We start from the raw sequence: 22,369 nt of genomic DNA, 5'->3' as shown, positions 1-22,369 counted from the left end.
AGGTACCACTGTAGTCACAATGGCTATGCTGGGTGCCATGTGGCCCTGCATACCAGTTACTGGGAATCACAAACGGCAAGAGTGCTGTAACATTCAGGTCCTGCTTGGATGCTTCCCATAAGTATCTGGTTGGCCACTGTGAGAGCAAGATGTTGAAGTAGGTGGGGTTTCAGCCTGATCCAATAGGCTCTTCTTATGCTCTTATATTAATTCCCATGTGGTTGATGGGAGTTGTGGTCCAAATGTTGTAGTGGCACTAGACTGAAGGCTGATTTAAGCCATCTAAAAGGACCACAGCTAGGTGTTACAAGAGGAATGGAAACAGCAGAATATCAGAAAGGGAGAGAAGATTAAAGGTGGCTCCAAATTCTGGAAAAGCCAAAGACTTCTTTTCTAATGCAGATGCTCCAACATGAAACAGATTTGAAATTGCAGGTGCTACAGCAGTATCTGTGCGGACCTACAGGGGACAACGGACAAGCAAAAGAAAAAAGGAGAATGAAACTAATTGATATGACCAGTGCTGGATTTACGTATAAGCTAAACAAGCTATAGCTTAGGGCCCCACTCTCTTGGAGGCCCCCCCAAAATTAAAGGGGGGAAACCGGATGTACATTTCCAAAATATAAGAGAAACAACAAATAAAATAAAACCTACATACAGTTAGAGCCTAATAATTATTTCACTATTAATATACTTCTTAATTGTATTTCGGTTCAACAATTACTTTGATTGAAATAAATATTTTGTTATGTTCAAATGGCTTTAGGTACCTATTCCATAAATTACCATATAGCATATATTCAACACAAAAAGCAGTGACAATTTGTTGTTGGCAAAGGACAGCTGCACATATAAAGGGCCCCATTACCTTCAGTAGCTTAGGGCCTCATCAAACCTAAATCCGGCCCTGGATATGACCACTTGAACTGGGGTGTTACCAGATGGGCTCAGAACAATGTAATGGTCTTGTCTGCTAGTCTCTCTCCAGCAGTGGCTTCCACCAGCTAGTACAAGGGGAGAGTAAAACCTGTATAGGCTCAGTAAACATCTCCAGGGGTTGATCCTTCTTCTCATCCGCAGGCAATTAAAACTATTTAGAGCCGCTCAGTGGGGAAATGCACTGTGAGAGGGCAATTGCTTTAACCAGAGAGGAAATTGGGTGTGGGGGTGAGAAAAGTCTAGATGTCTTAATTGATTTTACACACCACAAAATTTAAAGCTGTTCCAATCCGGTATCTCTTTGAAGAGATGATTTCTGCTTTTCTGAACCAAATTACGATCACTGTATTCAGTCTTTTCTTATCGGGGCACTCCAGCTGTTTTTGGACTACAGCTCCCATCAGCCCCAGCCAGCATTGTGGTCCAAAAGCAGCTGGAAGACACCAAATTGGAGACGGCTTCTCTATTTGATGTATAGTAATTGCTTAAAGATTCTGCCTCTATGGAGCCATCTGTAGGGCTGCTCTGCTCTAAGCTTCCGAAAGGAAAGAGCAGGATATAAATGTAATAAAATTAATCCTGTGCTAAGTATTGCTAAGTATTTAATTATTTAAAATAGTTCTCATCTCTCACCATATAAAGGCAGCTAGATTCTGGAAAATGTTTGAGTTAGTTAGTTTGGACTCTTGGTACTCAAGGGTCTGGCAGACAGCTTTCTTAGGAAAAAATTCTCATAAACTGAAAGTCTCTAAGAGGTCTAGTTAAAAAAACAAAACAGCCCCCCCCTTGCATTATGGTTTAATATATTTACAAATAAGGAGGCATATGGATGGATTATCCCTCCAGCTAATGCTGTAGTATTGGTTACATGAAAATACTATCAATAAGATTCAACACACCCATGCTATTTTCTTTTGTTTTATGATATTTTATTTTTAATCATATCTCTGTTCTTATGGTGTATACATATGAAAGCAAGGGAAATAAGAATAACACATTATTATTTTTACCTTGAGGATCATCTAGTCCATCCCCCTGAAATGCAGGAATCTCAACCAGATCATACATGAGACATGGCCACCCAACCTCTGCTTAAAAACCTCGAAGGATGGAGAGTCCACCAACTCTTGTAGGATCTGTTCCACTGTCAAACAACTCTTACAGTCAGAACGTTCTTCCTGAAGTTTAGTCGGAATCTTCTTTCTTGTAACTTGAAACCGTTGGTTCTAATCCTACTCTCCAGAGCAGAAGAAAACAAATTGCTCCATCCTCCATGTGACAGCCCTATAGATATTTGAAAATAGAGACTACACTTCTGTTGATGCTTGCTTTGCTGCTGCATCACACTGTTCACTCATGTCAAGCTTGTGATCAACTAAGACCCTTAGATCTGCCATCTCTCCCAGAGTGTTGCTTGAAGTGACTATTTCAGAAAGGCTCGTGGTAGTGCTGGCCCTGGAAACTCCTATGGGTTTTCAGCATCATCTGAATGAAGACTTAGCTATTTGTCCAGGTAAACAAAATGTAAGAAGAGCTCAACTAGGCCAAGTCAAAGGAGCATCTAGTCCAACATCCTGTTCTCAAAGTCAGATATCTTTTCTGGAAATCCTACAAGCAGGACTTGAGCACAATAGTACAGTGGTACCTCAGGTTAAGTACTTAATTCATTCCAGAGGTCTGTTCTTAACCTGAAACTGTTCTTAACCTGAAGCACCACTTTAGCTAATGGGGCCTCCTGTTGCTGCCGCGCTGCCAGAGCACGATTTCTGTACTCATCCTGAAGCAAAGTTCTTAACTTGAAGCACTATTTCTGGGTTAGCGGAGTCTGTAACCTGAAGTGTATGTAACCTGAAGTATATGTAACCTGATGTACCACTGTACACTCCCCACTTGTGACTCCTAGCAACAGATTGCCTCGGACAGTAGAAGTAGAATATAACCACAATGGCTAGTAGTCATTAACAGCCTCTCTCCATGAACTTGCCAGATTGTCTTTTTGACTTGTTCAAATTAGTGGTCATCATTACATCTTGTGGTAGCAAATTCCGTAGTTTAACTATGCACTGTGTGAAGAATATATACATAACAATTTCCTCACACCATGCCAATGTCTTCCACTGGTAGGGACAGGAAAGCGTTCAGCATAATATTATAAGGACACCAGTCGGAAAGAGCACAGGATGTTTTTACAACCTTTGCAAATGTATCATGAAGATTCTCCCGACCAGTGGCGTAGCGTGGGGGGTGCAGGGGGGCCGGCTGCACCGGGCGCAACATCTGGGGGGGGGGCGCTCGCACTCGTAGCTCTCTGCCCCTACCTGGCTCACTCACTCTCTCTCACTGCAGTGCTGGCTTTGCGAATCCGATCCGAGCCGCTGGGTCGCCGCCCACTGTGGAGGGGGTGGGTGCCAGGCGTGCGGTGCGGAGACAGAGCGAGGGACTATCTGGGGGAGGGACAGTGCAGCGGCCGCCCAGCGCAGCGCTGAGCGCGGGAGAGAACCACACCAGATCAGACCAGGCAGCAGCGAGAAGAAGCTGGCAGCGGCGGCAGGTTAGGGGTTAGGGGGCGCAAATTACTTGCCTTGCCCCAGGTTAGGGGGCGCAAATTACTTGCCCCGGGTTAGGGGGCGCAAATTACTTGCCTTGCGCCAGGTGCTGACAACCCACGCTACGCCGCTGCTCCCGACAAGACTCCAGAATCAATGAATTAAACACTACAGAAGCAAATTTGGCAGCCGTGTAAATCTGTTCGAAAGTCATTCTAGAATGCACCTTGAGGAAACAATCACAAGTCATTCATCCTGTGCTGGAATCCTGTTTGGAAAAGAACATCCTTCTCTAAACATAGTTACATTCCCAAAAGATCCTGCTTACTTCACATTTTCTAATTGTGGGAATAGGTGTTAAATTGGAGGTGTCTAAGGGCACACACACATTGAGTCAATGGAACAATTCACTACACGTTGAATGTGTTCAACAGAGATTTGCTCTAATGTGTCAGCTCATTCATAAAGGTGCAATTAAATATCACATCATTAAGGGACTGTATTTCCCCTCTAATTATCCTGATTATATTTTGCTGGCTCATAAAAAAACAGTGCCAATACAATTCACACTTAAAAATCAACATATTTCTTTCTTGGTTGGTAGGAATCATCCTCCTGATTATTTTCAGCTATAACTTTTAACACGTTTAAACATGGAACTTTCTTGCATATTTTTTTTAATGGCATTTTTATGAGATATTCTCATAATATCTAAGAAAAGCACTTTATAGAAAGCAACTCATTCTCAGTTGCTTCAATCTGTTAAAAGAGAGTTTGAAAGAGATGCCTCAAGACTATTTCAGCTAGAATGTTTCTAAGCTAAGTTCAGCCTTCCAGATGCTTTGGACTACAACTCCCATCAGCCCCAGTCTCCACTCCGAAACATCTGGAGGGAACCAGCCAATTATAAATACACCGAAGCCCAGTTAACTATGTCATGTGATGCAAAAGTGTTTAACTTTAATTGGAACAGGGAAAAGTAAATTGCCACTGACAATTTGGCATTTCCACCATTTTTCAACTCGTTTGCACCAAGCTGACCTCACCACTACCTCACCCCTCTGCCTCACAGTAGGTCACACTGATGCCATTGATAGGGGGTTAAGTAAGTGCCACCACCCCACAAAGCGCCACCATTCCAGTGGTAAATTTGGGTGGAGTACCGGGTGATAATAATCATTTTGAGTCATTGATTAGGTAATGTATCACCTAGTGGTTAGAGGGAATGACACACCAGTGGCGTAGCGTGGGTTGTCAGCACCCGGGGCAAGGCAAGTAATTTGCACCCCCTAACCCGTGGATTTACGCCCCCTAACCTGTGGATTTGCGCCCCCTAACCCGTGGATTTGCGCCCCCTAACCCCCAGGTGTTGCGCCCGGTGTGGCCGGCCCCCCCTGCACCCCCCACGCTACGCCACTGTGACACACTCCTCTGACATAGCAAAGAAGATTACCATCTTCAGAAGAAAATGATATATACATACATACAGTGCTTTTTCTATTAAAAATGTTTAGGGGTACTCTCATTTTCCTACTCATATTGAAATACTGCCCCTCAATGAGGCAAAACTTAGATTCACAAAATGTTTAGGGGCAGTGATTTTTTTTCTTTAAGAAATGTTTAGGGGTACTCTCATTTTGACTCAAGAAAATCCCCATTTTATAGTTCAAATCTAGAAAAATAAATACAGTAAATGGACAAAAGTTCAAAGATTCACAAAATGTGTACTCCCAGAAAAAGCACTACATACATAAATACCCACATACATCATTTTATTTGTATGCCGCCTTTCCACAATATAAACAATGTTCAAGGTGGCTTTCAAAGTGAAAAAGTTATACAATTCAATACACAGCAAAAGTAGTCATAAACAGTAAATAAAACATCAAAAAGTACACAATCAAATGGAACAATTTTCCACATACATCATAATAAAGATTCAAAATAAAGATACAAAAATTTAATATCAATAACAGCAACAACCCTCAGCTCAACAAAAGCCCCTAAGCAATATCCCAGCCCAAGAGTTGTCCAAAAAAATGAACTTGCTTATCAGATGGCCTTATTCAAATCTCCAGTATATTTCAGTGGAAGCTTTCCTACCTTGTAGTCTAAGCATTGTATTGTGACATACATAACCTTTCACAGAAAAGAATCCACTTTGTCTGATGCCAGAGGTTGTACAGTCGACAACAGGTTGTGCCAAAATAAAGCAGTTGATTTTAAGATGCTACAAGACTCTTCTTGACTCTTTTTGCTGCAACTGACAAAACAAATTCTAGAGGGACAGATGTGTTAATCTGACGCAGCAAGTGCATACATAACTCATTTGTGATGGAATAAGATACTTGTTGTTCTTATTTATTTTATTTTTGCATAAATAAATAAATGTGTGGAATCTGTGCCCTCTCTGTCTGGGGATTTGGGAAACCAGTAAGTCAGGACATGGAGCATCTGTGAGAAAGGAAGCACCCAAATTGGCAGCAAGGTGGGGTTGTTGGGATGGCTAACCCTTCATTTGAATGCAAATGTTGCTTGAGAGCAGCCAGTTATGTGTGACATCAGATAGAACCTTAGTAAACTGTTGGCCCAGCACCTGGTAATACTATTGTTAATCATGTGTAGTAAAGAGACCTCAGGGCTAGCATGAGTCATTCATAGAGCCAGTTGGGGCTAGAAAAAGAGAGTGAGAGAAAGAGGAGGGGGTGTGACATCAAAGGAGTAGAAGCAGGATGCCTTGGCAGGACAAAGCTAGGGTATGAGCATCATGTATGTGAGTTATCTTTTGGAAAAAGAAGGCAGCATGTATCCAGGATCCGTAAGGTGCAACAGCAGCAGCAGCAACAACAACAACAACAACAACCTGCCGGCACAAAACTTTGCCTCCACAACACCCTACGCAGATTACATGGGATACCATCCAATGCAAAATATAGACCACCGTGGACAACCTTCAGGGGCTTGGGGAGCACATTATGGCCTGCAAAGGGAAGACTGGAATGCTTATGGCCCAGCACCTTCCAACACTGTGACCGCTACGCAAATGAATGGATCATCTCCCGGGCAGGTTTCCTATAGTTCTGCTGATTACAACTCCTTGAATCCCGCTGGATCGGGGGCTTTACCTTCTGTAAATACAATCAATACAGAACAAATCTCTCCCCACAGTCAAAGACACAGCTCTTACGAATGGATGAGGAAAACAGTCCAATCCACTTCAACAGGTATGTTGGCGAGGTCTAACCTATACACGGAAATCTCTAGCATTATTCTGTGCCATCTCACCCACACACCTCTGCAAGGGAATACAAAACTCTTGCTCAAGATGAAAAAGATTGCTTCCCTAGACGTTGTCTATGCTTTTGTACAAATTTGATTTATTGGCTTTCTGACATCCATGAAAGATCAAATATAATGAAATAATCACCACATGCAATGTGCAGAAACGGGTTTTAGGGAGCGGGATAAGAGAATTTTTAATTGAAAGTGAACTGGGGAAATATCCATCTAAGTCATACTTAAAGAGATTCACTGAAATAAATGGACTTAAAGTGAATGATTTCAATGGGGGCACTCTGAGTATGACTTACGTTAATTGATTTCAATGGGTCTACTTTGAGTATGGTTTAGTTTGTTATTACCCAAAGTCTTTTAAATGAGATAATCCGGCAAATATTTTTTAAAAAATATTCAACATAACCTTATGCCTGTTTATAGGAATTAAGTCTTACTCCCATATAGGACAGCAGACTGAAACACGCTGTTTTGGTAGCACTGTAATTGAATATATGGCTCATTTAAAAGTAAGCTTCTCACATTTTCTACACACTTGTATGACTGAAAAACTAAAATGGTCTTGAAGGAGAAAAGTTATATTCACATAAATCTTCACATCTTCTGAGGTCTACATGAGAGGGAGGTCTGCAGCATCACACCATGGTTATATGTTCAATTTATAGGGTTTCATGCATTAACACTTCAAATGGAAACAGTAGATGAAAGGTCATCCTTCACTTTAAAATGCTAGGCATGCTCAGAGGCTGCAGGGATCTAACACACACAACCAGCTTGATCTTTTCATAGGAGTTTCAGTAGTAAGCTGGTGAAATAAAAATTGTATAAAATATATCTCGGAGCTCCAGGAAAATATTTGTTAGATAATGGACTAGAATAAAGGTGTTGGCAGGGTGTTTGTGTGAGGAGGCAACTGCCAGATTACTAAACACTCAGTAATTATACTACTATGGACAATGAAGAACAAAATTCTGGTTTTAAAGTGCTGCATTTAAAAGAGAATCCACACAGCTACTGTGTGGTTTGACCGCGGCTATTAAGAGACAGTGGAAGTTAATTGCTGCAATACCTGGTGCTCCATAACATGATGCATAATGCCAGGATCCCAAAATGAGCCAGGCACACTTTTGCAGGCAATCCTTCAAAGAACAATAGTGCTATTAGGGGGGGGGGGTGTTAAGTACTGCAAAACTTAAATGTATTTAGTTTTCAATTGAATCCTTTGGTTATGAAAACAGTAGCGTAAACATATTACTCCTTGCTGATTATGTAAAGTACAGGAAACTCTGATCAGTGATTTGAACATCTAAGAGCTCAACTGTGATATTATGGCTTTCTGTTAATCAAGCCTCATGGAATGCTGGGGCACGTAAATCTCAAGGGGTTAATCAATGGTTTAAATTATTTCTTCCAAGTGAAGGATTGTGGTAAAGTATCTCTCTAAAAACAGGCTACTGGAAAGGTCTCTATTGAAATAACTTTCAAATAACTTTCTACATTGCTTTTGAGGTCTCTTCTTATTATATCCCACCTTCCGTCAAAGGAACTCATGGGCTCCCTTCTCATTCTATCCTCACAAAAACCTTGTGAAGTAGGCTAGGCTGAGAGGCAATAACCAGCTGAGTGAGGATTTGAACCCTTATCTCCCCGAACACTCTAACCGCCACACCGACTTTTAAAAATGCTGCTATGTAAGTACCTAGAGTTGCCGTTCTTAGGTTTCAGCACAGTCCCCCTCTCTGGAAGTTCAATCTCTGAGACTCAAATCCTACACATGCTGAAGGTTGCAATCTTAACTCCATTTACCTAGGAAGACTTCTGAATTAATATGATTTGCTTATGAGTAGACATGATTAGGATTGCACTGTTAGCCACATTTGAAACAGGGTGTAATTTTACTTACAAGCAAACATGCACAGAATATTGCTGCATGGCTCCTTGTCAGTGCCCAGCCTACACATACAATAGAACAATTAGATCTGTCTGATATATCTAACCAGACACAACAAAGAAAGTAAGTCTTCACACAGCACACGGCTAAACTGTGGAATTTGCTCCAATAATGTGATGGCCACCAGCTCAATAACTATGTTCTACTTCCAGTGTCAGAGACAGTATGTCCCAATACCAGGTGCTGGGATTCACATGTGGTGAGAGTTGCTGTTGCTTGCTGGCTTCCCATAGGCATCTGATTGGCCACTGTGAGAACAGGATGCTGAATGAGGCAGGCCTTTGGCCTAACGCAGTTTTCTTCTTATATTTTTATGTTAACAAAAATAACAAATTCCAGAGGGGTAGCTGTTTTAGTCTGTGGCAACAAAAATAACAAGGAGTCTCGTGGCGCCTTGAAGATAAATAAACACTTCCTGTCTCACAATGCAAAACCAGATTGGTAGACAATTCTAACTAAAATTAAACACACCATGCTAGAGCCCTTTAGAACCTAACAAATTAATAATATAAGAACTGTCCTGTAAACAGGAACCGATTGAGCTGCTCGGTACAACATTCTGTCTTCTGCAGTAGCCAACAAGGTGTCATGAACATTTCATGAACAGTGCACAACAAAGCAGTGCTTGTTTGCTTCCAGAAATCAGGGCAGCTGATAGAACCTGCCCTAAGGTTATTTGGCAGCAAAGTGCTTATTCAAATGCTCTTTTTGGATGCTATACTCTCTACCATCAGGAATATCAGCAGCTCTTCTTTGTACAGAATCCAAGTGGCCAACAATTAAGGCAAGAACACTCAGTTAAAGCATATTTTAAAAATTGTTACTATTGAGCATTTTCCCTCCACTGTGCTATACGGAATTAGGTGATAACTAACTCTGGAAAGCAGCTTGTCAATATTTTTTTAGATTATTATTATTATTTTCCAGAACTGAGCTCTGCTTTGACCTTGAGAAAGAGATTGGATCTTCTGGAAAGAATCCAAATGGAACCTACAACCAATTAGAAACACAATCCCCCCCCCCTTGGTATATACTCTTGAGAACAGAACCTTTTAGAGCTAGTTATCTGACCCAATTCTCACCAGTTTCCTTATAAAATGTCTTTACTGAGCTAAGTTTCTAAGTGCTGCCCGCTGCAGTCTTAGATAGCCACTACAACAAGGTAGACACATGCAGACAGACTTTGTGTTTGTGGTCAACATCAAGTCATCTGTTAGCCTGTTAGCAGTCAGAGCTTTCAGATTTATTTGTCAAATATGAGAAAACCAATATGATGCATGCCTTGTAAATTTTTGACTTTCTGTCAAGCATATACAGTACTGCTACAAAGACTTGGTAGTTAACATAGCAGATGGCCAAACTTCTCCTATTTGGTTCAATTGCTTTATATAGTGTATTTAGCACCAACAGTGGCAGATGCTCCCCTGTGAAAAGAGAAGTATTAGGTCAGAGGTTGTCAAACTGCTTTCAAGGGTATTGTGGGCTTTCAAGAAGTTTATCAGGGGTTCCTTGATGAGTGTTAACACTGGCTAGCTTTCTCTGCAAGACAGTTTGACCAGAAGCTGAGCACTTCTTTTGGAGTATGTTTGCCCAGAGAGAACAGACCTGCCTTTAAATAATAAATATCCCCTTCAAATGCAGAGAGCCTATTGTTTTGGTTTGTACCAGTTGGACCTCCACCCTTTTGCCATCACATTTCATTATTGGTGCCACCTTCTCATGCCACAATGGAGAAGGCACTGTGGAGTTCAGGTCCTGCTTGCAGGCTTCCCATGGGTATCTAGTTGGCCACTGTAAGAACAGGATGCTGGACTAGATGGGCCATTGGCCTGATCCAGCAGGACACTTCTTACACTCTCGTGCTCACTTCACTCCAGATCTTCCTCTGCTGCTGCTGTATGAGGTTTATGGGTTTTTTCAAGGTACAGCCTCATGGTGAGGAGAAACTTGGTCCATGCCATGTGCTGTGTCTGTGTCTTTTCCCTGGGATCTGCTTTGTTTTCTACCAGAATCTTAAAGTTCACCAAACAGAGTCAGGTGCAAAATAGTGCATAAAGAGGCCCAGTTTAGGTGTAACAATCACAGTCCAAAAAACCAGGGTTCCATGGATATTAGGTCAAGAGCTAGCATTGTGTATATATGTGTGTGTGCTTCCTATTGCCCTTCCCTCCCTCCTTTGTTTTCTTGCAGGCCTTAATGCAATATTTCCAGGGATTGTTAATCCATTATCGGTTTCAGGAAATCCAATTTTTAAGAGAAGGGACTTCTCTTGTTACTACTGCTAAACAATAAACAATAAAGGGATTTTGTTTGTTTGTTTACAATCAAGTAGTACTGTATATAAATTGTGTTAAATAATTTAAAAAATACTGTAAATCACTGAAAGGTCTGTTAGTAGATACCAAACCTCCTCTCTGCATACAAACACAACCCCACTCAAGAATTTTCTGCAATAGGCGGAAAGGTAAATGTAGAGTGAGTTTCCTGAAAGTGGAAAGTTTAAAAGCACATTTATACCACTTTAGCACTCATTGCTTTCCCCAAAGAATCCTGGGAGCTGCAGTTTACCACTCATAGAGCTATAATTCCCAAACCACTCTTAGCAAATTATAGGGGGTGATGTGATTGGTGTATATAGATGAATACTGACTTTTTATAATAAATTTTTATTAGTTTTCAATTACAGTACAGTCCAATAATAGCCTCATTATAACAATACCAATTTATAATACAATTATTAATAACAATCATTCAAATACCGAATTATACAATTTAAAGTGGGGCCCCTCATAACAATCTACCCCCAAACGTTTTTCAGACATCTGCTTTCTTGCCTTCTCCCATCAGACCTGCTACCCCCAAAGGCCTCTTAACTTAGGAATCCTGTACAATGGACTGTCGCTTTTCCCTATGTTGCTTTCCTGATCCTAAGCACATGCAGAGATGAGAGTCAGGAGGGGAAAATAGCAAACTTTAGCTCCCCATAGCCAAAATACACACAAAAGAGTTTTGTCCTTTAACTGTAACTCTGTACAAGTTGCTCTGATTGCCCTTGACACCATATGTGGAGATATCTCCACATACTTGCAGTTTTCAGACTTCCTGCAACGTCATAGGCAGAAAGCCCATGTACACCTGTTGGTGGCAATCACTAGTGGGAAGATTGCGGCTGCACTCTGGTTCTCCTAGTGTGCTTCCTTTGGAGGCATCTGGTTGGTCACTGTGAGAATAGCATGCTGGACTAGAAGGGCCTTTGGCTTGATCCTGCAGCCAGGTTTTTCTGAAGTTTTTAAATTCGACATTTTCTCTGGCCCAGGGTTCACTTTGCCCCCTTTCTCGAAGGATTTAGGTAAAAATATACATTTATGTGGGGGTTACGTTCTGAGGCATCACGCACATCAGTGAAATCTTATATAACTGAACTCCATTAAGAAAGACTGTAAACACCAGCTCTGCCCTTTTAGTGATGCTTCAGTGATGTCTTTATGACGTTTCCAGGTCACTTTTGGGTTCACCACATTGCATTTATACATGATCGCACACATATTGAACGCACATAAATGGGGGGCTGCCTGTACTGTGATGCCAATACTGACAGGAATTTAGGAAGCTGTCTTGCACCATGCCAGACGATTGGCCCATCTAGATTAGTATTTCCTCTACAGTGACTGATAGCAACCCTCAAGGGTTTCAGAGAGGAGTATTTCCCAGTCCTACCTGGAATTGAACCTGGAACACTTGGCATGCAAAGCAGATGCTCTGAGACTTGGCTGTAAGTCTCTGTTTATTTTTGTTGTGCAGTCACTATTAATATTGTGAACTGATAGGTCCTTGTTTCAAAACTTGCCTCCTCAGCCATGAATTCACTAGGGAAACCACCATCTCTCTTCTTGAAAATGAGGATGCTTTTAATACTGACCTACCTTATGTGATTGTTGTACATATTAAAGAGACAATGTACAATATGTGAGGCAACATGAACACTCAAAAATGCTACATAAATGCTAAGTGTAGATACAATAGATGCCTATTGTACATATTCTCCTACCATTCTTTTTCAGAACAATTCAAATCCAGAGCTGCAACATGGAAACAGGAGAGTCAAGGCAAGATACATGTCCGACTCTAGGGTTGTGCGCCCACCTCACTTAAGAGGCCGGGGGCCAGCGCTGTCCGGAGACACTTCCGGATCACGTGGCCAGTGTGACGAAGCTGCTCTGGCGAGCCAGCACCAGTGCAGCACACGGAAACACAGTTTACCTTCCCGCTATAAAGTGGTACCTATTTATCTACTTGCACTTAAGAGTGCTTTCGAACTGCTAGGTGGGCAGGAGCAGGGAGCAAGCAACGGGAGCTCACCCCGTCGCGGGGATTTGCACTGCCAACCATACAATCGGCAAGTCCTAGGCGCTGAGGTTTTACCCAGAGCGCCACCCGCGTCCCATGTATATATATATATTTGCCTTAAAGACCTACATGAGACTGAGTGATAAAAAAATAGTAATATTAATTTAAGACACAGCCTGAGAAAATGTGGGGGAGGAATCTGCAAAATAAATTTACGATTTTATAATATGTTTTAAGATAAATTTTCCAGTCCTGCATACCAATTGTAGAACAAATTTTAAGAACCACAATTATAAAAAAATCAGTCAAGAAGCAGAACAACTTAAGAATCACTATATGCAATCAGGTCTATGGACAGATTAAAAGGTAGATTAGGGATGTAATCCTAAAGCGGGCCTGAGAACATGTAATTTAAGGAAAATGATACTTTGCTTTGGTTTGCATCCTTCCCATAACTCTCCGGGTTGCTGATTTGATTTTGGTGGTTGTGTATTATTAGCTGTAAGAAAAATAAAAGGAAACTGTCAGTCATAATATGTGAAACTCAATTTTTAAAAAACAAAACGCTTTTGTGCTCAGAGTAGACCCACTGAAATTAATAAAACCAAGTTAGTCATCGTCACTGATTTCAATGGATCTACACTGTAAAAGTAAGTTGAATACAACCCTTATAGTACAGAAGGGGTGGTGCAAAGGTGGAGGAGAGAACTACTGAAGATTATTCATCCACCTTATCCAATGCCCTCCTGCACACCACCTGGTATGATGGGCCACAGCTGCGCACTTGTCCTTTAATTTTTTATTTTTTTAAAATAGCCAATATAGAGCCAGTGTGGTTAAAGACTAGGAGCTGGAAGACCTGAGTTTAAACCCCAACTCAGCCATGAAACTCACTGGGTGACATTGGGGCAATCAGTCTCTACTGCACTACCCCACAGGAGTGTTGTGAGGCTAAAATGGGGAAGGGGCAGAACCATGTACAGCAGCTTGAGATCATTGGAGGAAAAGTAGAATATAAATGTAAGAATAAATGTAGAATAAATACATCTTTTGTCCTGCTGGAAACAGTGGGAAGGAAATAAAATCTAGGGCTAACGTAGTTACCTAGAGGCATTAACTGGAGTGGGAAGCTGTTGGATCTGAGCTTTTGCTTGGTCCATCCCAGCACTCCTCTAATATTGGGAGGGCAAGTTTGGGTTCATGTTTGGGTTCCCTTACACCAGCATTCCCTGTCTGGGGCGGAATCTCTTTCTCCGTTGGGAGAGAGAACTGGTGCTTCCTTATAGCCTTTGGGGCACCCTCCCAGGAGCTACATAATTGTAAACCTGAAAATGTCTGGGTAAATAAAAGTCTTTGCCTGATAAGGAAAAGGCAGTGTTTTGGTGAGAAAACTGCAGAGAGAGTGTGCTAACACCAAAATGTCATTCTACCTGGTCTCTATCTGCTTCATCCAGGGCCGGATTTAGGTTTGATGAGGCCCTAAGCTACTGAAGGTAATGGGGCCCTTTATATGTCCAGCTGTCCTTTGTCAACAACAAATTGTCACTGTTTTTTGTGTTGAATATATGCTATATGGTAATTTAGGGACCTAATAGGTATCTAACCAGTGATATTTTAGGGAGCAGTCTAGCAGGCGGGGCCCATTACTTACATCATAGGAGCCTGCACAACACAAAACACTTGTTGCTGTATGTAGGTTTTATTTTAATTGTTTTTTATCTTATATTTTGAAATGTAAAATTTGGGGGGGGGTCCCATGAGAGTGGGGCCCTAAGCTATAGCTTGTTTAGCTTATACGTAAATTGGGCACTGGCCTCATCTCTTAAGATTTATCTTAACCTGTCAGCAGACACATGTGGATGTAGGCAGCCTCAGAGATATTCTATTGTTTTATTACCAATTTAATTTATTAATAGCTTCTTATGCAATACATAATAGCAATTTCACAATACAATGAAAACAAATTGAAGGTAAAACAACTGCACATATAAAAATTGTTAAAACAATAGTGCTTTAAAGATTAAAACCAACAGCACAATGAATTGTGCTCAGAAACAGACAATAAGTTAAGCTCCAAAATTGGCAATACAGTGGTACCTCGGGTTACAAACACCTTGGGTTACAAACAGTTCAGTTTACAGTCTCTGCTAACCCGGAAGTTAGCATCGGGTTAAGAACTTTACCTCAGAATGAGAACAGAAATCGCGTGGTGGCAGCAGCAGGAGGCCCCGTTAGCTAAAGTGGTACCTCAGGTTAAGAACGGTTCAGGTTAAGAACGGACCTCCGGAATGAATTAAGTTTGTAACCAGAGGTACCACTGTATATATTGCTGCCCAGCAATATAGTACTCTATTTTGGGGGGGGAACAGCTACATTTCCCAAGTAGTCTTCAGTGCCAGCCTCATGCACAGCCCATTGCAGTAGTCTAATTTGGAGAAAAGGGCATGAAAGCAGAAAGTATAAGGAGATGGTGCCCACCTCCATACACTTCCATTTATCAACAAGCTAAGAGTGCAATTCTCCATGAAGACCTCATATTATGTTAGCTCTTCTTCCACAGTCCCTGTTCATTTTAAGGGAGCTTGCTCAGAAGAATCTGCCACAGGATTGTGTCCTATATCAGTTATTTAATACCATGAAGGTACATGGCACCTCACAGAATAGCATAAGCAAATGACAGTAAAACCCTTTAAAACTTTGACTGTGGAGGGATAAATAAGGGACAGGTAAGAGAGACTCATATACCAAGCAGTGAATGAGAGTCAAACATTATAAAGCTTTGTTTCAAGGAAATGAGGACTAAGATAGGCCTTTGGCCCTCCAGACAGTGCTGGAATTCCAACCCGCATCAACCCCAGCCAGCATGGCCAATGGTGATGGGAGTGATGAGATGGTGATGGGAGCTGGAGGCCCACAATTTCCCTATCCTTTAATTAAGTGGTTAAAACAATGGACTGTATTCAAATATGTTTTATTCAAAGTATAACCATTAAAATTAGTGGATGTGCCTAGTTTAGGCCCATTAATTTCAGTGGGTCTGCTCTAAGTAGGACTTACTTGAATACAACCCAAAATAAGGCTAGATTTGCATATCCCCCACTTCTATAATAAGTTTAACAATTACATCAGTCACTATGCTAACAGTTGAGCTTCAGATCTCGTTCACATTTTTGCCCAGGACCATTTCTTTGTTGCTTTGAAGTAGATTTAATGTGTATAATTAGAACTGTGTCCCCATCACACAAACGAGAATATCAACATGGCCTCTTTTTTATCACCCTGCAGAAGTCACAGACATAGACTAATTCATGTGACAAAGAGGATGTTAATGATGTAAAACAGGAGCAACTCTCAAGCAAGGAGGACAGGGTGAGCCAGAGGCAGTTTTCATGCTAATTTATTTTGCTTTGTAAACTAGCTGTGAGGTCTGAGCATCCCCCACCCCGCCATGTCTTGCCCCTTACATCCATTGTCTTCAGTTCAGAGGCCTCTTTGCCATGTCAAGCAACAGACCCTCTTTTGACACCTCTTCCAGCTTTGATGTGCATCCCTGTCTCTTCCTTCTCTTCCTTTTATTTAGCAGTTATACTGCCGGAAAGAGTGACAATTTTCACAGCAAATAAAGAGGCCCGATCTTTGCTTTTATTGTGTTCAAAAGAAACACTCTGTGAATTTTATGGCCAATAGGAAAACTTCCCCCACCCCCTTCCCATCCCACACAATACTCAGGCTGAGTCACAGACTGGTAAAATAACAGGAGTATCCTAATACAGGTCAAACATCAGGTGAGTAGTTTCATGGCATTTAGAACAGCCTGATTTCCACAAAAGATTACAAATGAACACTTAAATGGCTCTGCCCTCACATTTGCACATTGTAATAATTAATTTTGAAACAAGATACAACAAAAACTTTTCTCACCTGTTTTTTAAAAAAGGGGCTAGAGCCCAAGAAACCACTGGGAATCACTATATTCCCCCACCACGTGCCCCAAACACACACATACAACAATGAATGGGACAATGTTCCAATTGTTTTCTTTAAAAACGCAAAATACAATTCAGCCCAAATAAAGCACTTTTAAGTCCTGTTTATTTCAATGGAATACATATTGACTTTTCTGGGGCTGGTTGTACAAACTGTACAAGCAAAACAAAGTCTGAAAATTAGGTAACTGTGGCAAATTGCAACAAGTTGTTTTGTTCATGCAATTCCTTGCTTATTTAAAAGCAGGTAGAGGTTGAATGTTTCCCTCAAGAAGAATAACTTTAAGCAGGATCTGAGACAATACCAAGATCCACAGGCAGAATCCACACAGAGCTTGAGGACATGTTTAACTCTCCCATAGCAAACAGATCAAATGTGCTTCATTTTGGCTAGATAGTACCCTATTTGCCTTATGATATTGAGTAAGTAAAGCAGTGGTACTAATTGTAAAGAAGTAGGGAAAGCAAGAATGGTGAACCTTTTACAGAGTCACATTCTCTTCTTGCAGGGCTGGTTTTGTTGTGACAGTGGTGAGTGGGGCCTCAGATAAAAGTAGACAGAGGAACAAACGTAAATTGTGCCTTTGAACCATAGGCTTGTTTCTACATACACCCACACACCCCTCTCTATTTTTCATTTTGACAGTCAAGAGGCATTATCAGAGATCAAGGACACCTTCCAGACAGGGTATGGAGCAGGGCTGCTGAGGGTTGTGGCTTAGGAAGTCCTGAGGGCAGCCTGAGGAGAGTCTTGAGGGCCAGTATTAAAAGGGTTTGTAGAATGATTAAACAATTTAGGACTAGTTCAAATAGTGCATCCCACTCAAGCCTTTATAGACACCTATAAAAATGTAATGGACACATTGCTATTCTCATTGGAGCACTGAGTACATCTATAATTACCAGGTTTAACTGCTAATTTTTCCACACTGTGTTAGAGCGCCTTTTCAACAGAAGCACCAAAGTGGGGATCACCCTCTGAGGTATAACTTGTACCGACTTTGTACAGCTTTTGTCAACAGGTCAAGATGCACTTCCTTGCCTAGGCTTTTGGAGAGGTGAGGTGGGGTGATAATCCACTCTTTCTGCTGCTTCAATGTGCTGTTGCTTTTACGTATCCCATCGTGGGGGCCCTTGGATGAAGAGTGGGCAATAAAAGTGATACATTCACCTGCTCTGCTCCTGGATCTGATTGGTTCAGTGGAGGGGCAGGAAGTGCTTCTTGCACCCCCACCCTCCACCCAAACCAATCAGATCCAGGAGCAGAGGAGTAACTACTCTTTTTCAAAAGGCAAGACAGAAATAACCTATATAACAGTTTGCTAAGAACTATAACATGAAGAGCCCATGCTTGAGCTTGTTTTTCCCTGTCCCTGCCCGTTCATTTTCCCTAGTGTGTCAATGTCTTGAGCCTAAGGACAGGAACTGTATTAGTACTGAGCTTGGTAAGTTGCCCTGGGAGATTCCCCCCCCCCCCAAGGGCAGGGTATAAATGCAACAAACAAACAAACAAAGTTGAGAAAGAAATATTTAGTCATAGAATTGTAGAGATGGAAGGGACCCTGAGGATCATCTAGTCCAATCCCCTACAATGTAGGAATATGCAGCTGCCCCATATGGGGATCGAACCTTCAACCTTGGCATTATCAGCTATAACCCACTAAGCTATCCATGAAATTGTTTATTTTCAGTTAATAAAAATTAAATCCTCTTGATAGTAAGAAAACCGATTTACAAAAATACAAATATATATATATATATATATATATATATATATATATATATATATATATGTTTAAAGCAGGTGTTGAAAAACATTCAAATGTTTATTAAAATCAACAAAAGCTAAAAATAAATGAAACACATGTAACTTCTACATTTCTAGATAGGCTTTCCCAAACAAAAATGTCTTTGACTGACACCAAAAAGAGAACAGTGAACTGGTCCCGAGCTATTAAGCGGCTACTGTAATTGTAACCCCTTGAAACTGGCCCAGTTTCAAATGGGAAACCAGTGCAGATCTGAAGAGAAGTGTATGCAGACAGGATCTAACTCCTGTAAGCAACCATGCTGGAGAATTCTTCACAAACTGTAGCTTCTGGATCAGGTTCCAGGGAAGCCCCACAAAGAGTGCACTGCAGTAATCCAACTTTGAAGTCACCAGTGCTGGAACTATTGTGGTCAAGCTCTGCAGGTTGAGGAATGGCTGTAGCTGTCACCCCATTCACAGTTGGTAAAAGGTGCTTCTAGCCACTAAGGCTATTGGAGCCTCCAGTGACTTGCACTGGATCCAGAAGCATTTGCTACACTGTGTACCTGCTTCTTCAAGGGGAGAATAACCATGTCAAGGAACGCAACAATAGCCCATATTCTCAGCCACAGGAACCACTCACCCAGTGCCTCCATCTTGCCAGGATTCAAGCTTATCTCACCTCACCTCACCCCAACACCAGTCCAAAGCCTACATGACATCTCCTACTTCAGATGTTATGGAGAAATAGAGCTGAATGTCATCAACGTACTGATGGCACCTTAACACAAAACTCCAAATGGCTGGCCACAGTAGCTTCATATAGATATTAAATCACACAGGGGATAGAATGCTATTCTTTATGTAGAATATTGTGGAATGCTCTCCACAAGAAGGATTGCCTGCCACATTTGTTACAAATCTTTAGGCACCAGGGAAAACATTCCTCTTCTCCCCAACCTTTGGCTAGTTAAACAATCTATGGCCTTTTCAACTGTGTGTCGTTGGTGGCGGGATCATTGTTTTTGTTTGTTACTATCTTATGTATTTGTTGTGTTTTTATATTGTTAACCGCCTTGTGATCCTCAGGTGAAGGGCAGTATAGTAAAGGGAAAGAAAGAAAGAAAGAAAGAAAGAAAGAAAGAAAGAAAGAAAGAAAGAAAGAAAGAATAGTATTGGGGATACAGCAGTGCCCTGCAGCACCTAGCGTAACTGCCAGGAAGCCAGGAAGCACTCTACCACTACTATTTGTCCCCTTAGGTAGGATTCGAACCCCTGGGACACAGGGCCCTCAATTCCCATTCTGAGTCAGTCCAGAAGGATACCATCATCAATGGTACTGAAAGTCACAGAGAAATCAAGAAGCACAGTCACACCCCCTTTATTTCTCTCTCTGTATAGTTCATTATTAGGACAACATACATAGAATGGTAGAGCTGGAAGGGACCCAAAGTGTCATCTAGTCCAACCCCCTGCAATGCAGGAATGTATACACATACAAACTACTACTGTCAAGAAAGCGAGAGTATGCAGGAGTGCGTATCCTGGCACTCTCCAGAATATATGTATACATCTGTATTTCAGTCAATCAAGACACAAACATGAGACATGCCAAATTTTCTGGTTTAGAAATACCTATGCGTATTTTGTTTTTGTTTTTTTCTGAACAGGTAAAACAAGAACAAGAGAGAAGTACCGTGTTGTTTACACAGATCATCAGCGATTAGAACTAGAGAAGGAATTTCATTACAATAGATATATTACAATCAGGAGAAAGTCTGAACTTGCTGCAAACCTGAGACTTTCAGAGAGACAGGTAGAGTATGGTTTCTAATACAAAATACTGGACCAAATTTGGGTGGTGTTAAAACAAAAACTGCAAAGCTTTCAAGGGAGGTATGTGTAAAATGGCTCAGTTCAACTCACCATGACTACTTACTTTAATAATGTTTTATAAATAAGTGATCTAAATGTTTTATTATTTATAAATAGACAAAAATTGCCATGAAAAAGGTATTAAGCACACCTTATTGAGTCTTTGCTCAGATTTTGAAACGGTGACTATGGTTATTTTTAAGGTTTTAAGCTTGAAATGGGAGTGAAAACTTGTGGAATGCATGAAGTATGCTTTAAGAAAAGCTAACTAGCATGCTGGCCGTGGTTGATCTGAGTTGTCGTCCAACATACCTGGACAGCATCAGCAAAGGCTGCATTAAGGTTGGAAAGATAGGAATGTACCTTAGACCAGGTCACACTGTTTATCTCACCCTTTACCCTGAGAGGCAGCAGTAGGGAACTTTCCCATTACTTGCCACCTGTGCCAGGGACTGAATCTGAGCCTTTATGCATGCAAAGTACATGTTTTGTGCTGAACTACTGTATGAGTCCCCCTCTCCCCAAGTTGTTGCCAACTTATCAGAGAACAATCAGCACAGCCTGCTCCTGCCTCTTTAACAGTAGTTTGATATGCAGGAGTCATTGGATGAAGCTTTTCATGGCAGGCATGTAAGATGTCTTTCAATATTTCAAAAATAGGAAGACTATTGTGTGTTTGATAACACTACTATTCTCACAGTAAGAATTAGTAGCACACTACATACCTGCCCCCTCATTTCAATATCAGGCAATACTGTAATTCTCTCAACTTCTGATTCACTTGGACTTAGTTTGTCTTGCCCATATAATATCTCTCACAGAGCCTGGGAGGCAAGAGCAGTGCTTTTTTCTGGGGGTACATGGGGGTACGCACACCCCTAAACATTTTGTGAATCTATGTTTTGCCTCATTGAGGAGCAGTATTTCAATATGAGTAGGAAAAAACATTTTTTAAGAAAAAAAGCACTGGGCAAGATTATCCAGTTGTTAAGACACATGAACAGAAAGCATATCTAGAAGTGGTGCCATCTTGGTGGCACAAGATGCCACCAGAATTTGAGTAAGTTCACTCAAAAGTTAATGAGGGTGGTACGTCTGTAACGCTAGGTGAGGGTACTAAAGATGGCACTGCTTGCTTGCACAGACACATTGCACACAACTTCTTAGAAGCACAATGTATGTCCCTTCCTGTCAGATGTCACAGTCTGCCAACAAATGTAAAGGGTGGCAAATACATCCATTTTGTTGTTTTGCTGCCCCTCACATTGGACCCAAATGTGCAACACACACCTTCCCAGTGATTTAATTAGAGAAAGGCATACAAAGAAGGACATATGCATTTATAATTTAGTGGTAAGCAACTGAAACCATTATATTATTTGCCCTTGTAGGTAAAAATCTGGTTCCAGAACCGAAGAGCCAAAGAAAGAAAATTAATGAAGAAGAAAATGACAAGTTTTGATGGCAGCAGCCTCAGTTCCATCCAGAGTGACTCAGGTTCAATGAGTCCCATCCCAATGCCTGACCCACAGACTCATTCAGAAATGGCTGGTACTTTATTCCCACCACCTCCACCACCTGCTCCTCTTCCAATGAATGGCTTACAGCACAATGGAAATCTCCAGCAAGTTGTGGCATCTCAGTAAGGTCATTGCGTTAAAGGAAGAACATGATAAAG

At 41.3% G+C, this 22,369-nt stretch overlaps 1 protein-coding gene and 1 long non-coding RNA gene across 2 annotated transcripts; one reads left to right on the top strand and one right to left on the bottom strand.

Annotated features, from left to right (window-relative positions):
* Positions 1–6,176: 6,176 nt before the first annotated feature.
* LOC308578787 (homeobox protein CDX-1-like) lies at positions 6,177–22,337 on the top strand (the record flags this gene model as incomplete). Its single annotated transcript, XM_081179352.1, has 3 exons — positions 6,177–6,712; positions 20,487–20,632; positions 22,083–22,337. The coding sequence occupies exons 1-3, from the start codon at positions 6,247–6,249 to the stop codon at positions 22,335–22,337; spliced, it is 867 nt and encodes a 288-aa protein (XP_081035478.1). The 5' UTR covers positions 6,177–6,246.
* LOC308578820 lies at positions 11,380–13,601 on the bottom strand. Its single transcript, XR_014004139.1, has 2 exons — positions 13,508–13,601; positions 11,380–12,812 (listed from the first exon to the last, which is right to left on the bottom strand). It is a non-coding gene; the product is annotated as an uncharacterized lncRNA (long non-coding RNA).
* Positions 22,338–22,369: the final 32 nt, after the last annotated feature.

The sequence above is a fragment of the Podarcis bocagei genome (assembly GCF_964188305.1).
Source record: "Podarcis bocagei genome assembly, chromosome: Z".
In the NCBI taxonomy this organism is placed as follows: Eukaryota; Metazoa; Chordata; class Lepidosauria; order Squamata; family Lacertidae; genus Podarcis; species Podarcis bocagei.
Note: the sequence above shows the minus strand (reverse complement) of the source record. Positions and strands in the feature narration are given on the sequence as shown.